General features: G+C 46.2%; 1 protein-coding gene across 8 annotated transcripts in view; it reads right to left on the reverse strand.

The window, feature by feature from the left end:
* Positions 1-19855, reverse strand: part of AMPD3 (adenosine monophosphate deaminase 3) — a 56328-nt gene that overhangs the window by 30643 nt on the left and 5830 nt on the right. For all 8 annotated transcript variants that reach the window (XM_055282436.2, XM_055282434.2, XM_055282438.2 and 5 more), the window contains one exon: positions 15583-15808. In XM_055282436.2, coding sequence (XP_055138411.1) covers positions 15583-15803 — 221 coding nt within the window. In that variant the 5' untranslated portion in view covers positions 15804-15808. Of the gene's footprint in view, positions 1-15582; positions 15809-19855 lie in introns of those variants that run through there.

A 19855-nucleotide genomic window follows, 5' to 3' on the forward strand; every position in this document is an offset into this window, starting at 1 on the left:
GTTTGGGGAGAGGGATTGATCAGCACCAAACTCAGGTCCCTCTGGACCTGTTGCCTTGGCACCAAAAGATGATTACACTGGCTCTTGGGCCCAAAGTTGGTTTAAAATGCCACAAGCCCAAGCTTATTTGCAAGGCTGATTTATGATGACTCCACCTTCCTCATTCATGAAACAGACATCAGATGATGTCACTGCAAGTCTCTTCTGCAGGAAAAGAATTACCCAGCATTAAGGTGAGGCCATCAGCACTCTTCTCCCACCTCGTGTTTCTGACTGCTTCCAGTGGAACCCAGCCTCCCCATGGTGCCATCCCACAGTGTCGAATGCCAGAAACCAACTGACTACCTGCCCTACCTTGTGCCACGGGCCCAGTGGCTTCCTGAGTGTTTATTCTACCACAACCACAGCCACCAGCAAGGACTCAGTGACAACTATGACCCACCAGAGCCCTCCTCCTCTCCAGGTACTACTGTGATACCTACAGGCCTGAAGAAATCGGTTGATCCCCAGATAGGTTTCAGGGCTTACCCAGAAGCAGCTCTCTTCCTCTTGGCCTGTGGCCAGGTCTCCTCACTGCCGAGTTTTCAAGAACCACAGTTCTCCTCCTGTGTTGATACACCCAGTGCTTGCCATGGTCCTCTGGTTCTCACCTGCCTACCCTGTGTTATCACATCTTTGGGACAAGGCTATTTTAACCTGGAAGACAGAGGTGGCTCCTTTTCAGGAATTTACCTTCCCCTTGCCCCGGTCCTGCTAAGTGATGCACTGGGCTGCTTCGGGAAACTCAACCTGAGCCCTGGGAGCCCCCAGCCTCAGCTTTCTCTGGTCTGTCCTCCATCAAATGGAGCTCAGCCAAGCATCCTGCCCCAGGGATGCCACCTTGTCAGTCACTCCTCAGAGGCGGATTCACCTTGAGGATGAGGTTCTCCCTTTGGCATCTTTTGGATGTTCACACCCAGAGGCAGAGCCATTACTTCGGGCTCCCCAACACATTCTGACCTCAGCTGGGACGCATGAGATTCTGGTTTCTGTGTCACTCACGCATGCCTGCCAGGTCACTGTTTTTGTTTCCATGCAACCTCACCCCCAAATGCCTCAGCCAAGGCTGCCTGAGGTCTGGTCCTACCAACAAGAAGCAACAGGTGACATCTAAGGTGAGAAACAGCTAACAAAGTTAAAAAAAAAAAAAAAAAAAAAAAAAAACCACACACGCACACAAAAAAAACACTACAACCCAAATGCTGGGAGGCTGCCTCAGCCAACGGCCTACCAGGCTTGTCCTAGGAATGTTCTTCTGCCCCAGTGAGGAAGCTAGTACCCACAAACTGGTGCCCAAAGAATTCTCCTTCCTGGGGATATCCATTATGGCGACAACCTTGGTCTTCAGATGAGCTCCAGATTGTCACATATGAGCATCTGCGGGCCAGGAGCTCAGACTTTGTAGGCACAAGGGATAGGTTTAACCACAGATGGGCTAACTCCTCAGGGCGCACTCCCCTTAAGCTTGGAAGAACTGGAAGTTAACCACAGCTTGTATCTCAGGAAATTGGAAAAGCTATATGGAGCCCAAGGATGACCCTGGATTTGTTTTCTATTGCTGCAGAACAAATTGCCACAAACTTGATGGCTTAAAACAACAGCTATTTATTAGCTCACAGTTCTATAGGTGAGAAGTCTGGGTGGGCTTGGCTGGGCTCTATGCTCAGGGTATCAAGAGGCCAAAATCCAGATGTTAGCCACACTGTACTCTTGTCTGGAGGTTCTGGGAAGGAATTCACTTCCAAGTTCATTCCAGTTGTTGGCAGAATTCAGGTCTAGTGGCCACAAGGCTGAAGTCCCAGGCTGCTTGCTGGCTTTCAACAGGGGTCACTCTCAACTCCTACTGACCTCACTCCAATCCCTGCACATAGCCCCCTTCATCTCCAAAGCCAGGAGTGGTCATTGTGCTGTTGCTTTGAATCTCTCTGCCCTCCCCTCCTACGCTCAGAAAGCTCTCTATTTTTACGGGCTCATGGGATTAAATCAGGCCCATCAATAACCCCCCGATCTTAAGGTTAACTGTGCCATATTCCATAACATCATCACAGGAGCAATAACTCATGTTATTCACCACATTTGGAGATTAAGGAGGGACATCTGCAGGGGCCGTTTGAGAAATTCTACCTCCCCTAGGCCCATATCTAGCATCCATTCTATACAACCGAGGCCCAGCCAGTAAAGGTAGAGGGTTGGAGCTAAGTGACTGGGTGTGTTGGTGTAAGGGTCAGAGGGTGCGTGACATGGTTTGCATTCATGTCTCTGCCCAAATCTCATGTCAAATTTTAATTCCCAATGTTGGAGGTAGGGCCTGGTGGGAGGTGATTGGATCATGGGGGTGGATCCTTCATGAATGGTTGAGCACCATCTCCTTGGTGCTGTTCTGGTGATAGAGTTTCATGAGATCTGGGCATTTAAAAGTGTGTAGCACCGTCCTCTACCCACTCTCGCTGCCTCTTGCTCCTGCTCCCACCATTTAAGATGCCTGCTCCTGCTTTGCCTTCACCATGAGTCAAAGTTCCCTGAGGCTTCCTCAGAAGCAGATGCTGCCATGCTTCCTATGCAGCCTGCAGAACTATGAGCCAATTATACCTCATTACTTTATAAATTACCAGTCTCAGGTATTTCTTTATAGCAGTGCAAACTAATACAGTGAGTGAGTGTGTCTATGAGTGTGTATATGAACAAAACTGATCCAGTACCCCTGTTAGAAAGCACTTCCTTCTGATGGGCCAAGGTCTGTCTGTCCACTGTCTCACCTGCTGCACCTTGCACTAGCCCTTGGGGCGCCAGCATGCTGGGCCACAGCTGGCACACCCCCTCCTTCCCCCACCCACACTTGCACCTGGCAGAAGCACACTCCTGCCAAGGAGCCAGCAGAGTGTGGGGCTGTGAGGACACCAGCTCCAGGCCAAGCCTGAGGGCTCAAAGAGCCAGGAGCAGTTTTCACATCCCTGAAATAGATGGTCTTCCTGACGCACAAGGACATTCTTGCTAACCAGGCCCACAAGACAAAGAGTTGATCAGGTCACCTGGGCTGTTGTTACAGCATCTTACCTCCCAGCACCTGTCTGGTGCTCCACCTGCTCTATGGCCCTTGGTTGCCCCTGACAGTCACTAAGTCCCCTCCCTTACTCTGCTCCACTCCGTAGGCCATCCTCTACTCTGGGGAATCAGGCTCCCAGGGCCTTCCCTATATAGCACTCATATGCTAAAGTGAGGAGCCCTTCAGGCCCTCCTTGCTCTCCTAGAGAATAGCCAGAATCTTCCCAGGGGCCATCTGAAATCCACTGCTCTGTGTGGTCTGTCCAGATGACTACCAGGCAGGGAGGGGCACTGGAGCCAACCTTTCACCAGGCTCTCATATGTGTACTATATGAGCTGGGGCCCACTATGGACCCCACTTCATTCAATAAACTACTGTGTGCCAGGCCCTGGGGGTAGAGGAGTAGATAAGATATAACTCCTGCCTCCAGGGGATGACTGTGGTGGCTGAGATGAACCTAGACAGTTCTACAGATTATCATACAGTGTGGTTGGTGTAATGAGATGCCCTGGATTTTTTGGGACCCCAGAGGAGACACTTAATCCAGACTAGGGGTGGGAGCAGTGGAGCAATGGGGTCAGAGGAGGGACATTTCAGAACATGGAAGCTGGTTTGAACTCCTCCCCCACGCACACTCAGCTCATTCTGGCAGCCCCTCCACATGAGAATTGTTACGCTAAAGGTTGAAATCAGAAGTCACAAACCGGCACAGGGTTTTGCAAACACCGGGAATCTGAATGCCATTAGGCGGGACAGGCATCCTCCACTTCCACAGGCTCACACTGCTGCTGCTCATGCTGCCCTGGCATTGGCTTACCTGGAATTGGGACCCCCATCTAAGGAGGGAACTAAGAGGAGCTGACACCTCCCCTGTACTTGAGACCAGAGGTCCCAGCCTATCTGGAGAAATATGCTGCACGATGGGCACTATAAAGGGGTCCCTACAGAGAGAGCAGGGGCCCACAGAGACCACTCACTCCGCATGCGCAGCCAGATGACCAGCATCCTGGTCAGGTGGGTGTAACTTTGATTCTAACACTTTGCAGCCAGTCAGGTGTGAAAACTCACAGCCCCACCCTCTGTCTCTCCCTGAGCTCCTCTGGAAACCTGCCACCTCTTTCTCCATCCTCCCTTCCCCACAACCCCTCCTGGCCTACTGTAATCTCCACTCATCTCCTGCCACTCACCTTTGCTTCTCCCTTTCTCAATCCTTCCCAACTGCCCTTCCTCCCTAAAGACCTGGAGATCAAAATGAAGTACAATCTGTACTATCTGTTAACTTAAGTGTTACAATCTCTCTCCCTAACTTTATTTTTAGTTTTACTTTTTTTTTGACACAGGGTCTTGCTCTGCCGCCCAAGCTGGAATGGAGTGGTACGATCGCAGCTCACTGCAACCTCCAGCTCCTGGGTTCAAGCAATTCTCGTGCCTCAGCCTACCAAAAAGCTGGAACCATAGGCGCACATCACCATGCCCAGCTAATTTTTGTATTTTTTGTACAGGCAGGGTTTTGCCATGTTGGCCATGCTGGTCTCAAACTCCTGGCCTCAAGTGATCCACCCATCTCAGCTTCCCATTCTCCCTAACTTTTTTTTTTTCGAGACAGAGTCTCCCTCCCTCAGCCAGGCTGGAGAGCAGTGGGGTGATCTTGGCTCACTGAAACCTTTGCCTCTCAGGTTCAAGCGATTCTCCTGCCTCAGCCTCCGGAGTTGCTGGGATTACAGACATGTGCCGCCACACCCAGCTAACTTTTACATTTTTAGTAAAGACAGGGTTTCTACATGTTGGCCAGGCTGGTCTCCAACTCCTGACTTCAGGTGATCCTCCGGCCTCGGCCTCCCAAAGTGCTGGGATTACAGGCATGAGCCACCGCGCCCAGCCCAATCTCTCCCTAACTTTAAAAGGGGATAAATTGACTATTTCAAATGAAGCTCCTTTGTCAATGACCCTGAATTTTTAAAAAGTTCCCCATTCTTATTTTCACAAGTTTCATAAAATGAAGTGACTTAGCAACACTTTAGCTGTGCTATGCTCAATTCATAATGCACATATGTTTCTCAATTTCACTCAAAACATTCTAGGGAAGTGGCTGTCCTAGATAGCCAAATTTTTCAACTAATAAAGTTTGTTCCCTCTCTATCCTAATTTTTTTCTTTTTTTATTATACTTTAAGTTCTGGGGTACATGTAAAGAATGTGCAGTTTTGTTACATAGGTATACACATGCCATGGTGATTTGCTGCACCCATCAACCCGTCACCTACATTAGGTATTTCTCCTAATGCTATCCCTCTCCTAGCCCCTCACCCCCCAACAGGCCCCAGTGTGTGATGTTCCCCTCCCTGTGTCCATGTGTTCTCATTGTTCAACTCCTACTTATGAGTGAGAACATGAGATGTTTGATTTTCTCTTCTTGTGTTAGTTTGCTGAGAATGGTGGTTTCTAGCTTCATCCATGTCCCTGCAAAGGACATGAACTCATCCTTTTTTATGGCTGCATAGTATTCCATGGTGTATATGTGCCACATTTTCTTTATCCAGTCTATCATTGATGGACATTTGGGTGGGTTCCAAGTCTTTGCTATTGTGAATAGTGCTGCAATAAACATACGTGTGCATGTGTCTTTATAGAATGATTTATAATCCTTTGGATATATATCCAGTAATGGGATCACTGGGTCAAATGGTATTTCTAGTTCTAGATCCTTGAGGAATCACCACAGTGTCTTCCACAATGGTTGAACTAATTTACACTCCCACCAACAGTGTAAAAGCGTTCCTGTTTCTCCACATCCTCTCCAGCATCTACTGTTTCCTGACTTTTTAATGATTGCCATTCTAACTGGCGTGAGATGGTATCTCATTGTGGTTTTGATTTGCATTTCTCTAATGACCAGTGATGGTGAGCTTTTTTTCATGTGTTTGTTGGCTGCATAAATGTCTTCTTTTGAGAAGTGTCTGTTCATTTCCTTTGCCCACTTTTTGATGGGGGTGTTTTCTTGTAAATTTGTTTAAGTTCTTTGTAGATTCTGAACATTAGCCCTTTGTCAGAAGGATAGATTGAAAAAATTTTCTCCTGTTCTGAAGGTTGCCTGTTCACTCTGATGGTAGTTTCTTTTGCTGTGCAGAAGCTCTTTAGTTTAATTAGATCCCATTTCTCAATTTTGGCTTTTGTTGCTATGGCTTTTGATGTTTTATACATGAAGTCTTTGCCCATGCCTATGTCCTGAATGTCCTAGGTTTTCTTCTAGGGTTTTTATGGTTTTAGGTCTTACATTTAAGTCTTTAATCCATCTTGAGTTAATTTTTGTATAAGATGTAAGGAAGGAGTCCAGTTTCAGGTTTTTGCATATGGCTAGCCAGTTTTCCCAACACCATTTATTAAATAGGGAATCCTTTCCCCATTGCTTGTTTGTGCCAGGTTTGTCAAAGATCAGATTATTGTAGATGTGTGGTGTTATTTCTGAGGCCTCTGTTCGGTTCCATTGGTCTATATATCTGTTTTGATACCAGTACCATGCTTTTTTGGTTACTGTAGCCTTGTAGTATAGTTTGAAGTCAAGTAGCGTGATGCCTCCAGCTTTGTTCTTTTTGCTTAGAATTGTCTTGACTATACAAGCTCTTTTTTGGTTCCGTATGAAATTTAAAGTAGTTTTTTTCTAATTCTGTGAAGAAAGTCAATGGTAGCTTGATGGGGATAGCACTGAACCTATAAATTACTTTGGGCAGTATGGCCATTTTCATGATATTGATTCTTCCTATCCATGAGCATGGAATGTTTTTCCATTTGTTTTTGTCCTCTCTTATTTCCTTGAGCAGCGGTTTGTAGTTCTCCTTGAAGAGGTCCTTCACATCCCTTGTAAGTTGGATTCCTAGCTATGTTATTCTCTTAGTAGCAATTGAGAATGGGAGTTCACTCATGATTTGGCTCTGTTTGTCTATTATTGGTGTATAGGAATGCTTGTGATTTTTGCACATTGATTTTGTATCCTGAGACTTTGCTGAAGTTGCTTTTTAGCATAAGGAGATTGGGGGCTGAGATGGTGGGGTTTTCTAAATATACAATCATGTCATCTGCAAACAGAGACAATTTGACTTCCTCTTTTCCTATTTGAATAGTCTTTATTTCTTTCTCTTGCCCGATTGCCCTGGCCAGAACTTCCAATGTTATGTTGAATAGGAGTGGTGAGACAGGGCATCCTCGTCTTGTGCCAGTTTTCAAAGGGAATGCTTCCAGTTTTTGCCCATTCAGTATGATATTGCCTGTGGGTTTGTCATAAATAGCTCTTTTTATTTTGAGATACGTTCCATCAATACCTAATTTATTGAGAGTTTTTAGCATGAAGGGGTGTTGAATTATATTGAAGGCCTTTTCTGCATCTATTCAGATAATCATGTGGTTTTCGTCATTGGTTCTGTTTATGTGATGGATTACGCTGATTGATTTGCATATGTTGAACCAGCCTTGCATCCCAGGTATGAAGCCAACTTGATCATGGTGGATAAGCTTTCGGATGTGCTGCTGGATTTGGTTTGCCAGTATATTATTGAGGATTTTTACATCGATGTTCATCAGGGATATTGGCCTGAAATTTTCTTTTTCTGTTGTGTCTCTACCATGTTTTGGCATCAGGATGATGCTGGCCTCATAAAATGAGTTAGGGAGGAGTCCTTCTTCTTCTGTTGTTTGGAATAGTTTCAGAAGGAATGGTACCAGCTCCTCTTTGTACCTCTGGTAGAATTTGGCTGTGAATCCGTCTGGTCCTGGGCTTTTTTTGGTTGGTGGGCTATTCATTACTGCCTGAATTTCAGAACTTATTATTGGTCTATTCAGGGATTCAACTTCTTTCTGGTTTAGACTTGGGAGAGTGTATGCGTCCAGGAATTTATTCATTTCTTCTAGATTTTCTAATTTATTTGCATAGAGGTGTTTATAGTATTCTCTGATGGTAGTCTGTATTTCTGCGGGATCAGTGGTGATATCCTGTTTATTATTTTTTATTGTGTCTAGTTGATTCTTCTCTCTTTTACTCTTTGTTAGTCTTGCTAGCAGTCTATTTATTTTGTTGATCTTTTAAAAAAAAAAAAAACAGCTCCTGGATTCATTGATTTTTTGAAGAGTTTTTCATGCCTCTATCTCCTTTGGTTCTGCTCTGATCTTAGTTATTTCTTGTCTTCTGCTAGCTTTTGAATGTGTTTGCTCTTGCTTCTCTAGCTCTTTTAATTGTGATGTTAGGTTGTTGATTTTAGATCTTTCCTGCTTTCTCTTGTGGGCATTTAGTGCTATAAATTTCCCAATACACACTGCTTTAAATGTGTCCCAGAGATTCTGGTACATTGTGTCTTTGTTCTCACTGGTTTCAAAGAACATCTTTATTTCTGCCTTCATTTCATTATTTACCCAGTAGTCATTCAGCAGCAGATTGTTCAGTTTCCACGTAGTTGTGTGGTTTTGAGTGAGTTTCTTAATCCTGAGTTCTAATTTGATTGCACTGTGGTCTGAGAGACTGTTTGTTATGATTTCCATTCTTTTGTGTTTGCTGAGGAGTGTTTTACTTCCAATTATGTGGTCAATTTTAAAGTAAGTGCAATGAGGCGCTGAGAAGAATGTATATTCTGTTGATTTGGGTTGGAGCTTGGTCCAGAGCTGAGTTCAAGTCCTGAATATCCTTGCTAATTTTCTGTCTCGTTGATCTGTCTAATATTGACAATGGGGTGTTAAAGTCTCCCACTATTATTGTGTGGGAGTCTAAGTCTCTTTGTAGGTCTCTAAGACTTGCTTTATGAATCTGGGTGATCCTGTATTGGGTGCATATATATTTAGGACAGTTAGCTCTTCTTGTTGCATTGATCCCTTTACCATTATGTAATGCCCTTCCTTGTCTCTTTTGATCTTTGTTGGTTTAAAGTCTGTTCTATCAGAGGTTAAAATTGCAACTTCTGCTTTTTTTTTTTCTTTCCATTTGCTTGGTAAATATTCCTCCATCCCTTTATTTTGAGCCTATGTGTGTCTTTGCATATGAGATGAGTCTCCTGAATACAGCACACTGATGGGTCTTGACTCTTCATCCAATTTGCCAGTCTGTGTGTTTTAATTGGGGCATTTAGCCCGTTTACATTTAAGGCTAATATTGTTATGTGTGAATTTGATCCTGTCATTATGATGATAGCTGGTTATTTTGCCCATTAGTTGATGCAGTTTCTTCAAATTGTTGATAGTCTTCACGATTTGGTATATTTTTGCAGTAGCTGGTACCAGTTGTTCCTTTCCATGTTTAGTGCTTCTCTCAGGAGCTCTTGTAAGGCAGGCCTGGTGGTGACAAAATCTCTCAGCATTTGCTTGTCTGTAAAGGATTTTATTTCTCCTTCGCTTATGAAGCTTAGTTTGGCTGCATATGAAATTCTGGGTTGAAAATTCTTTTCTTCAAGAATGTTGAATATTGGCCCCCACTCTCTTCTGGCTTGTAGAGTTTCTGCAGAGAGATCCACTGTTAGTCTGATGGGCTTCTCTTTTGTGGGTAACCCGACCTTTCTCTCTGGCTGCCCTTAACATTTTTTCCTTCATTTCAACTTTGGTGAATCTGACGATTATGTGTCTTGAGGTTGCTCTTCTCAAGGAATATCTTTGTGGTGTTCTGTATTTCCTGAATTTGAATGTTGGCTTGTCTTGCTAGGTTGGAGAAGTTTTCCTGGATAATATCCTGAAGAGTGTTTTCCACTTGTTTCCATTCTCCCCGTCACTTTCAGGTACATCCATCAAACGTAGGTTTGGTCTTTGCACATAGTCCCATATTTCTTGGAGGCTTTGTTCATTCCTTTTCATTCTTTTTCCTCTACTCTTGTCTTTTCATTTTATTTCATTAAGTTGGTCTTCAATCTCTGATATCCTTTCTTCTGTTTGATTGATTCAGCTATTCATACTTGTGAATGCTTCACAATGTTCTCATGCTGTGTTTTTCAGCTCCATCAAGTCATTTATGTTCTCTAAACTGGTTTTTCTAGTTAGCAATTCATCTATCCTTTTTTCAAGGTTCTTATCTTCCTTGCATTGGGTTAGAACATGTTCCTTTAGCTCAGAGGAGTTTGTTATTACCCACCTTCTGAAGCCTACTTCTGTCAGTTGGTCAAACTCATTCTCCATCCAGTTTTATTCCCTTGCTGGCAAGGAGTTGTGATCATTTGGAGGAGAAGAGGCATTCTGGTTTTTGGAATTTTCAGCCTTTTTGAGCTGGTTTACCTCCCCATCTTCATGGATTTATCTATCTTTGGTCTTTGATGCTGGTGACCTTCGGATGTGGTCTCTGATTGGATGTGCTATTCCTTTCTGCTTGTTAGATTTCCTCCTAACAGTCAGGCCCCTCTGCTAGAGTTTGCTGGAGGTCCACTCCAGACCCTGTTTGGCTGGGTGTCACTAGAGGAGGCTGCAGAACAGCAAAGACTGCTGCCTGTTCTTTCCTCTGGAAGCTTCATCCCAGAGGGGCATTTGCCTGATGCCAGCCAGAGCTCTCCTGTAGAGGTGCCTGTCGGCCCCTACTGGGAGGTGTCTCCCAGTCAGGATACATGGGGGTTAGGGACCCACTTGAGGAGGCAGTCTGACCCTTAGCAGAGCTTGAATGCTGTGCTGGGAGGACTGCTGTTCTCTTCAGAGCTGTGAGGCAGGGACGTTTAAGTCTGCTGAAGCTGTGCCCACAGCTGCCCCTTCCCCCAGGTGCTCTGTCCCAGGGAGATGGGGGTTTTATCTATAAGTCCCTGACTGGGGCTGCTGCCTTTTTTTCAGAGATGCCCTGCCCAGAGAGAAGAAATCTAGAGAGGCAGTCTGGCCACAGCGGCTTTGCTGAACTGCGGTGGGCTCCACCTAGTTCGAACTTCCTGGTGGCTCTGTTTACACTGTGAGGGTAAAACCTCCTACTCAAGCCTCAGCAATGGCCAACGACCCTCCCCCTACGAAGCTTGAGTGTCCCAGGTTGATCTCAGACTGCTGCTGTGCTGGCAATGAGAATTTCAAGGCAGTGGATTTTTTTTTTTTTTTTTTTTTTTTTGAGACGGAATTTTGCTCTTGTCGCCCAGGCTCAGTGCAATGGTGCAGTCTCGGCTCACTGCAACCTACTTCTCCTGGGTTCAAGCGATTCTCCTGCCTCAACCTCCCGAGTAACTGGGATTACAGGTGCCCACCACCGCGCCCATCTAATTTTTGTATTTTTAGTAGAGACAAGGTTTCACCATGTTGGCCAGGCTGGTCTTGAACTCCTGACGTCAGGTGATCCACTCGCCTCAGCCTCCCTAAGTGCTGGGATTACAGGCATGAGCCACTGCACCCGGCCACCAGTGGATCTTAGTTTGCTGGGCTCCATGGGGCTGGGACCTGCCGAGCCAGACCACTTGGCTCCCTGGCTTCAGCCCCCTTTCCAGGGGAGTGAATGATTCTGTCTCGCTGGCGTTCCAGGTGCCGCTGGGGTACAGAAAAGAAAAAAAAAAAACTCCTGCAGCTAGTTCGGTGTCTGCCCAAACAGCTGCCCTGTTTTGTGCTTGAAACCCAGGGCCCTGGTGGTGTAGGCACCGGAGGGAATCTCCTGGTCTGCAGGTTGCAAGGACCATGGAAAAAGCACAGTATCTGGGCCAGAGTGCACAGTTCCTCAGGCTCAGTCCCTCATGACTTCCCTTGGGTAAGGAAGATAATTCCCCCATCCCTTGTGCTTCCCTGGTGAGGCAACGCCTCACCTTGCTTTGGCTCACCCTCCATGGGCCGCACCCGCTGTCCAACTAGCCTCAGTGAGATGAACCAGTACCTCAGTTGGAAATGCAGAAATCACCCCCTTCTGCATCGATCTCGCTGGGAGCTGCAGACTGGAGCTGTTCCTAATCGGCCATCTTGCCAGCCTTAACTATATCCTAATTTTTTAAAAATCAATTTTTGTCTGGCTTCTTAAAAAAATACATAATTCCTGCATTCTTCCTCAAAGCGTGCCGAACATAATTTAAAGTTTTCTCATGACTCAGGATCATCACTGTATTATCCAGTCATGATCTCAGAGGTGTGTTATCCCTAAACTACTGTGCTTCAAATTCTTGTGTCTGCTTTTCATAATTATTTTGTTTCCTCTCTCACTGTTGACTGTCTAATAACAACAATAACAAAACAGGAACATTAATGGTACTCCAAGCACTGTGCTAAGGATTTTTTGTGTATTCGCTCATTTAATTCTCACAAGGTACGTCCTTTTATTATTCTCATTTTGCAGTTTAGGAAACCAGCTCAGGCAGTCAAGAGCTTTGACCAAGGCCATTCAGTAGTAAGTGACAGGGCTGCCACTTGAACCCAATAGGTCTGACCCCAAAGCCCAGGCATATAATCACCACACATCACCTCTGTGACCCTGCCTGTAGAAGTCTCTCTCCCTGCTTCTAATTTGCTTCTTTAAATCTGCCACAGGATAAGAAACAATATAGCCAGATTATAGAACTCTGTGTAAAGTAAGAATACATAGGAGATGGGATGGGAGGTACCACAGATGAAGAGGGAGCTGGAGAGAGGGTGTTCTCCATGAAAATGTTAACTTTTGAACATTTACATATAAAGGCACCTCTAGTGAGAAGAGAAACTAAAAGACAAAATTGGGTATGCACGGACCCCAGAAGAGGATCCTGGGGCATCTGACAGTCCAGGGACCAGGCTTTTTTTCAGGAAAGAAGCCAACGGACAGAGCGGGAGCTTTGACCAGTTTCCCTCCATTTCATTTAGAAGCAACAATTACATTCTAGGGAGCAGCACCTAGTGTCATTCCAGGGTCTACAGACCAGGGAACTGAAGACTCCACCCCTACCTGAAGAGGGGATAGACTTATGGTTGAAGTGTGGGGTCTAGATTCAAAAGATGTGGGCTCTAGTTCTCGCTCTGTCATTTACTCACTATGTGTCTTTGTGAAAAATTCAGCTTCTCTGAGCCTTCGTTTCCTAATCTTCAAAATCAGAATACTAAGAATATCCACTTGATAAGCTTGATGTGAGAATTAAAGAATGAATCCAACCTCCGCAGGCCAGTACTTAGTCCACTTGCTCCCTCTCTCAGCAGCAGGAAGTCAGAGAAATCACTTACATTTATCGGGATGCACTGTAACCAGACACTGTCCTAAACCTTTTACCTGTGGATTCCCTCATTCCTCACAACACCCCATGAAGGTAGCTATTAGCATCTCCACTTTATAGATGAGGATGAGGATGAGGCCCAGAGAGGTTTCCTAATTTGCCCAAGGTCACAGAGCATGCCAGTGAGTGGCAGAACACAGAGGTCCAAGAAGTTGCAGCCACCCTGATGTAGTGTCCATGGTGGCAATGGGGAGGCAGGATGTCTTCCTCTGCCAGACATCCACTGCCCACCAACTAAGTTCCACAATGGATCCAGTCCTCAAGGAGCTTCTAGTCAAATGGGGCAGACAGATGCAAACTAAGACACCATAACCTAGGCAAGGACAGAACAAAGTTTTTGGAGAGAAGTTTGCAGGGGAATTTCTGGAAACCACAGAGCACCATTCGGACTTAGAGTAAGAAAGCTTCCATTTTGCCCTGAGTCTGGGCATTGAGAAGAGCACAGTCCCTTCAGCAGATGTCAGGCCCAGTGTCACTCTGCAATGGAAACTGGTCCCAGAAACTTATCGTTCCTTGTAATAAAAAATACCAGGATTCCTTTTCCTCTCATTGTTAAGGGTCTCAAATGCTCAATTCATAACACACAGAAGGCCCTGCAGACCATTCAGTTGATGAAGTCAGCCCTTCTGTTCCACCCATGGAGTGTGAATGAGGGTCTCTGCAGTCATACTCTTCTTGACCCTCCAGGGATGAGCACACTGCTGGGGCTGGGGCCACCCCACCTTATCCAACACAAGGCTGGCACCAGTGACTCCTGCCTTTATGGGCTCACCATCCTTTCAAGGAAGGAAAGCACTGGTCTTATGAGTGGTGAAGCTCTGTCCTTGCCTTTACACCAGTAGTCAACTTTTTACTTCTTTCCAAACGAGTTAAGAAAATGCTGAGCTTCTACACTACCAAGAAAGGAAAAGACTTGCCTTTAAAACTGAGGCAGTATCTAGTGTGATCACAGACTAGGTCTGAGAGGGCTCAAAGGTCTACCCTGTCAACTATTGATGTTTGCAGGGTACCAGGCAGGCGGAAAATGTGATAAAGCCTGGGGTGAGATAAACTGTGAAAGGATGAGGGCTTCTCATTACACTTAGACTGCAATCCAAACTTCTTATCAGGGAGCACAAGGCCAGTCTGATCTGGGCCCCACAAGTCCTCCAGCCCTGGTCACAGCACTTCTTCCTTTAACAGACCTCTAACCACATGGGCCTTCTGGAAGAAACTGGGGGGCCTTTGCCCTAGCTGACTCTTCTACCTGGAAGGCCACATAGCTAGCTTCTTTATACCCTGAAGCATCCACTAAGATGTCATCTCCTTGGAGAGGCCTTCCATGACTTCCCAGTCCAAAAAAAGATTTTTTCTCTCTCTTTCCCGGTCTCTCTCTCCCCCAACCCCATCTCCTCCTTATTCATCTCTTTCATAGCACTTGCGCTGCTCCTGGGCCTGTTTGCCCTCAGATCCATTCCTCATCCTCTCCTGTGTTTCCCAAGTGTGCCAGCAGGATTCTGGCTAGGTTTGGCCCATGGCAGACATTGGGAGAACCTAGAAGGTGCAGGAAGGGTCAAGCGAGGTATTGCCTGCCTCCATCTCTGCCTTGGGAGGCATCTCTGCAGCTGCCACCTCTCCCCCTTGGCTCCAGTTTCCACTGGAAAGGCCACCACAGTTCCACCTTCCTCAGGGCGACCCCACCTTGGCTCCAGCAACACTACCGCTTTCCTTGTCACTCCTGTCCTGGGTTGTAGCTGCTCCTTACTGTGCCTAATCTCTGAGCCGCCTCTCTCTCCCCTGTTTGGTTTCTCAGCTCTCTACCATCTGTGTAACCAATTCCCTGCATTAAAATTCTAATACTTCATTGGTTTCTGATCTTCTAGTTGGACCCTGACTGATACAGCACTTATTATACTTGTAATTTTTAAGTTAATTTGTCCGGTTACTTAATTATTGTCTAGACCTAAGGACTCTATCTATCTTGTTCATTATAACATCCCCAGTCCCAGCACAGCACCCGGCAAATAGTAAGCTGTGTTCATTAGTAATGCAAAATGCTTGTCAAGTGATAAGAAGAAGTACAATTGCTGTCTCCTAAGAAATCCTCAAATTTCCAAAAAGAAAAGAGAAATGCCATTTGGAAATGGTGTATATTTTTGCACATCAGCAGTAAAGTGGGTTTTGATCTTTTCAGCACAACAGAGGCACCGAGACATCCCTCAATAAATAAGAGGTGAGTTAAGTGGTCTTGGTTAAAGAACCAACACAGCTCCCGGGACGTACCAGTCCCCATGAGGTGCCTCGTATCAGGACACACACCCACAGCCTGCCTGGGTCTGCATGACTCTATGTACACGAAAACAATGCCTTGGGAACAAACCTTTTTGCGGTCTCCACAGACTTCTGCTCTGCCAATTCCTTCTGCAGCTCCCTCTCCTTGGCTTCCTTTTGCCCGATGGGGCAGTCCTCTGGGACAGTGAACAGGGACAGGGCATCTTTGCTGTCCTCTTCTCGAAGCACTTTAGCAAACACCTTCTCCGCCAGGAGCCGGACTTGCTCATCCACTTCAGAGATGTTCAGCTTGGGAAACTGCCGCGGCATCTCGGCTAGCAAAGAAAGAACAAGCATCAACTTAATGAATTGCGGGATGCCCTGAGTCACCAGCACCGGGGAGGAGAAGGCACTGAAGTGAGGGCCAGGCCCACCTGGTACTTGGGGTCAGCTGTCTACTTAGGAATTCCCCAGACCAAACCCAGCATGCCAATTTCAAAATCAGCTCAATAAGTAACTGGATGTGAAGCATGTGGAGCCACTTACGTGTCAGGAGAAAGCAAGTGTTCAAAATTCAAAGAATGAACTGTTCAACTAGGTGGGCTTCCATTTTCCCAAACTCAGGGAATCTGCAGCACCTGGCAGCCCTGCCCTCCTGACTTTGTTCCCATGTTTGAGAAGGGAGAAGAGAGAGTTCAGCTCTCCCTTCTCCAGACTATGAGGATACTGTTATAGCTGCAACAATAATCAAACTTCACTCCCCCACTTCACAGAGGGGAAGCCCAAAGGCTTTAACAGCTAAGGTCCCACAAGATTACAGCAGAGCCCTGGGAAATCCAAAGCTGCATTCTTCATTACATAAATCAAGGCCTTTTGCTGAAGAGAAAGAATCTGCTATTGCAGTTCCAAATCCTCTGGAACCCCCTAATGAGACACAGCAGATAAAATAAAGGTTTTAGAACAGGAAAACTCTTTACCCAGCTGAAAACTCACTCTCTATCCATCTCCTTGCATACTGATTCCTTACTAACAGTCACTGGCCTCAACCACCTGCTTGGTTGGTTGGGTTTCATTCTTGCTTGCTTGCTTTCATTTCCATATTTCTTTCCTTTTTTTGCAATTACTTATATAGCAGTTAATATGTATACTCTGGCCAGGCGCATTGGCTCACGCCTGTAATCCTAGCATTTTGGGAGGCTGAGGTGGGCAGATCACCTGAGGTCAGGAGCTTGAGACCATCCTGGCCAACATGGCAAAACCCCGTCTCTACTAAAAATACAAAAAAAATTATCCGGGCATGGTGGCGGGCACCTGTAATCCCAGCTGCTTGGGAGGCTGAGGCAAAAGAATCACTTGAACCTGGGAGGTGGAGGTTGCAATAAGCCAAGATTGAGCCACTTCACTCCACCCTGGGTAACAGAGTGGGACTCTGTCTCAAAAAGAAAAAAAAAGTACACTCTGGGGCCAGGTATGGTGGCTCACGCCTGTAATACCAGCACTTTGGGAGGTCAAGGCAAGAGGACTGCTTGAGCCCAGAAGTTTGAGACCAGCCTGGACAACACGGCAAAACCTCATCTCTAAAAAAGATTTAAAGAATTAGCCAGGTATGGTGATGCATGCCTGTAATCCCAGTGCTAGGGAGGTTGAGGCAGCAGGATCTCTTGAGCCAGGGAGGTTGAGGCTGCAGTGAGTTATGATCGTACTACTGCACTCCAGCCTGAGAGACAGGGTGAGACCTCGTCTCAATTTTAAAAATTTTATATATATGGCCGGGCGTGGTGGCTCACGCTTGTAATCCCAGCACTCTGGGAGGCCGAGGCGGGCGGATCACGAGGTCAGGAGATCGAGACCACGGTGAAACCCCGTCTCTACTAAAAAATACAAAAAATTAGCCGGGCGTGGTGGCGGGCGCCTGTAGTCCCAGCTACTCAGAGAGGCTGAGGCAGGAGAATGGCGTGAACCCGGGAGGAGGAGCTTGCAGTGAGCCGAGATTGCGCCACTGCACTCCAGCCTGGGTGACAGAGTGAGACTCCATCTCAAAAAAAAAAAAAAAAAAAAAAAAAAAAAAATTTATATATATATATAATACTCTGCAAAGAACTTCATACTTATTAACTCAGTTAATCTTATTATTCCCACTTGACAGATGAGAAAATGAAGGCATAGAGAGCTAACATGCCCAGGGTCACACAAGTCAGCAGAGATTTGTGCTGTTCTCAGCCTTTCTCCCTCATCCCTTTCCTCTCTGATACTCAGCTCAGGGATCTGAACCCAGGCACCTGGTTCCCACCTCTGTGCCCTCACCCACCATGCTGTGCTGCTTCTCTTTGTCCATGTATGTGTCCGGGCATGGGCTTCTCACAGTCCCCAGCATAACACTTGTGGAATGGATTAATACTACATCCTTTCCGACAAGCCACCCTCGCCGGGAGCAGCTCTGGAAGAGGAGTTTCCCATCTACCTATGACCACAGTTTCTTTAAGGTTGGTTTAAAGAGAGAAGCAGTTTTGTGGACCAGACAGACAAGAGTGGAGGTGAGACAGAGCCCTGCTGCCGTCCAGCAGGGAGAAGTGCAGCTACAGGGGAGGAGAACACACTAGGCCATCTTGGGACAGTCATTCTCCGGCCTCACAATGTTCTCATCTGTGAGATAAAGGGATTGAACTAAGTGGTCTCTAAGGCCCTCTCAGCTCTAAGTGGCATAATTCTAGGTACCAGAGAGATTTCTGGTGCCTGAGGAGGGCTTGCTGCTCTGAGTCTGAGTGGCATGTGGGACTAAGCCATGTCACAGACAGGAAGGAGGAAAGCAGGCTAGTAACAGGCAATCGAGCGAGGTCTCCCTTAACTCTGAGACCCAAGGACCTGCCACTCCCTGATGAGGGGAGTGGGAGGGAGCCAGTGGGGAAGAGCCTCCCAGCACACAACTGTCTGGGGAGCAGACACCAAGACAGCGAGGCCTGGCCTCTGCAAAGAGGAAGAGGAACAGAGCTGACTGTGGAGATTTCCATGTCTTGATAGCAGACAGGGGGGAAGCTGGAGGCCATCAAAGGAGGTGACAGGGGAGAGAAAGTCTCCTGTCACCTCAACAGCACAAAGAACCAGACCCAGGAGTTTTCATCAGGCTGAAACGAAACTGGATCCTCACCTCCCCCCTTATTCCAAGGCCACCAGTCAAGGGCAATGTCCCAAAACCTCACATTGCATCTCAGAAGGACATCCAACAGGCTCAGGCAAAAGGCCGCAAATGCCATAAAGCACCACACCATTTGACTAAGCAACTCTACTTCTAGAAATTTCTTTTAAAAAAAGAATCCTAGGAATGAAAAGCACAAGGATATTTACCTGCATTCTTTACATAAATAGCTTTAAAATGCCTAAATTAGAGCATACTCACTTGAAAAAGATGTTAAGTAATCAGAATTATAATTATGAGGATGGTGCAATCACATAAAAAAACATAAAAATACAGTAAATGAAAAAATTAATACATAGAACCATACCCATGCTTTATTTACAGTGATAGGAAAATGCATCCCTTTATGGGCAAGACCTGCAAGAGATTCTCGCACTCAAAATGACCAGGTGGCAGGGCCGCCTGCGTGTGAGAGGATATTTTATTTTGATGATGAATGCTATTATAATGCCATTTTTAACAAATACAAAGAGAATAGAAAGAAAATGAGTAGACTTAAGACTCTATGAAAAGAGAGAAAAATAGGAAGACAAATCAAACTTCTTTTTCTGGCAGGTTTTGGCAATTAGGGCTCCCTCCTTAATTGCCAAAGGGAGGGAGGGAGCATCACCATACCTGGCTAATTTTTTTTTTTTTTTAGAGATGAGGTTTTGCCATGTTGTCTAGGCGATTTGGGAGGCCGAGGAGGAAGGATCACTTGAGGCTAGGAGTTCGAGATCAGCCTAACCCACACTATTGAGAGGCCAGGCCAAAGGGAGTTTCACCATTCAGATCTATCTCTGCATTAGCGCCTACCCTGGACAGAAGCCATCCACCACCAGCAGCACCTTCCTACCTCCTTCATGCCCTCAGACACACACAGGCCTGACCCAGACACCCCCAACCAGGCTCCCTTGGCAATGGGTATTTGGGTGGGAGGGAAGTCCTTGATGTCTGAGGGCTCTTATGCCAGATCCTGCCGTGTTTGTTCATGAAGCATGCATTTATTTATTGATTGATTGATTTAGAGACAGGGTCTCTGTTGCCCAGGCTGGAGTGCAGTGGCACAATCACAGCTTACTGCAGCCTCGACCTCACAGGCTCAGGTGATTCTCCCACCTCAGCCTCCCAAGTAGCTGGGACCACAGGCATACACCACTACGCCTGGCTAATTTTTGTATTTTTAGTAGAGATGGGGTTTCACCATGTT

The sequence above is a fragment of the Symphalangus syndactylus genome, chromosome 6 (genome assembly GCF_028878055.3).
Source record: "Symphalangus syndactylus isolate Jambi chromosome 6, NHGRI_mSymSyn1-v2.1_pri, whole genome shotgun sequence".
Lineage (NCBI taxonomy): Eukaryota > Metazoa > Chordata > Mammalia > Primates > Hylobatidae > Symphalangus > Symphalangus syndactylus.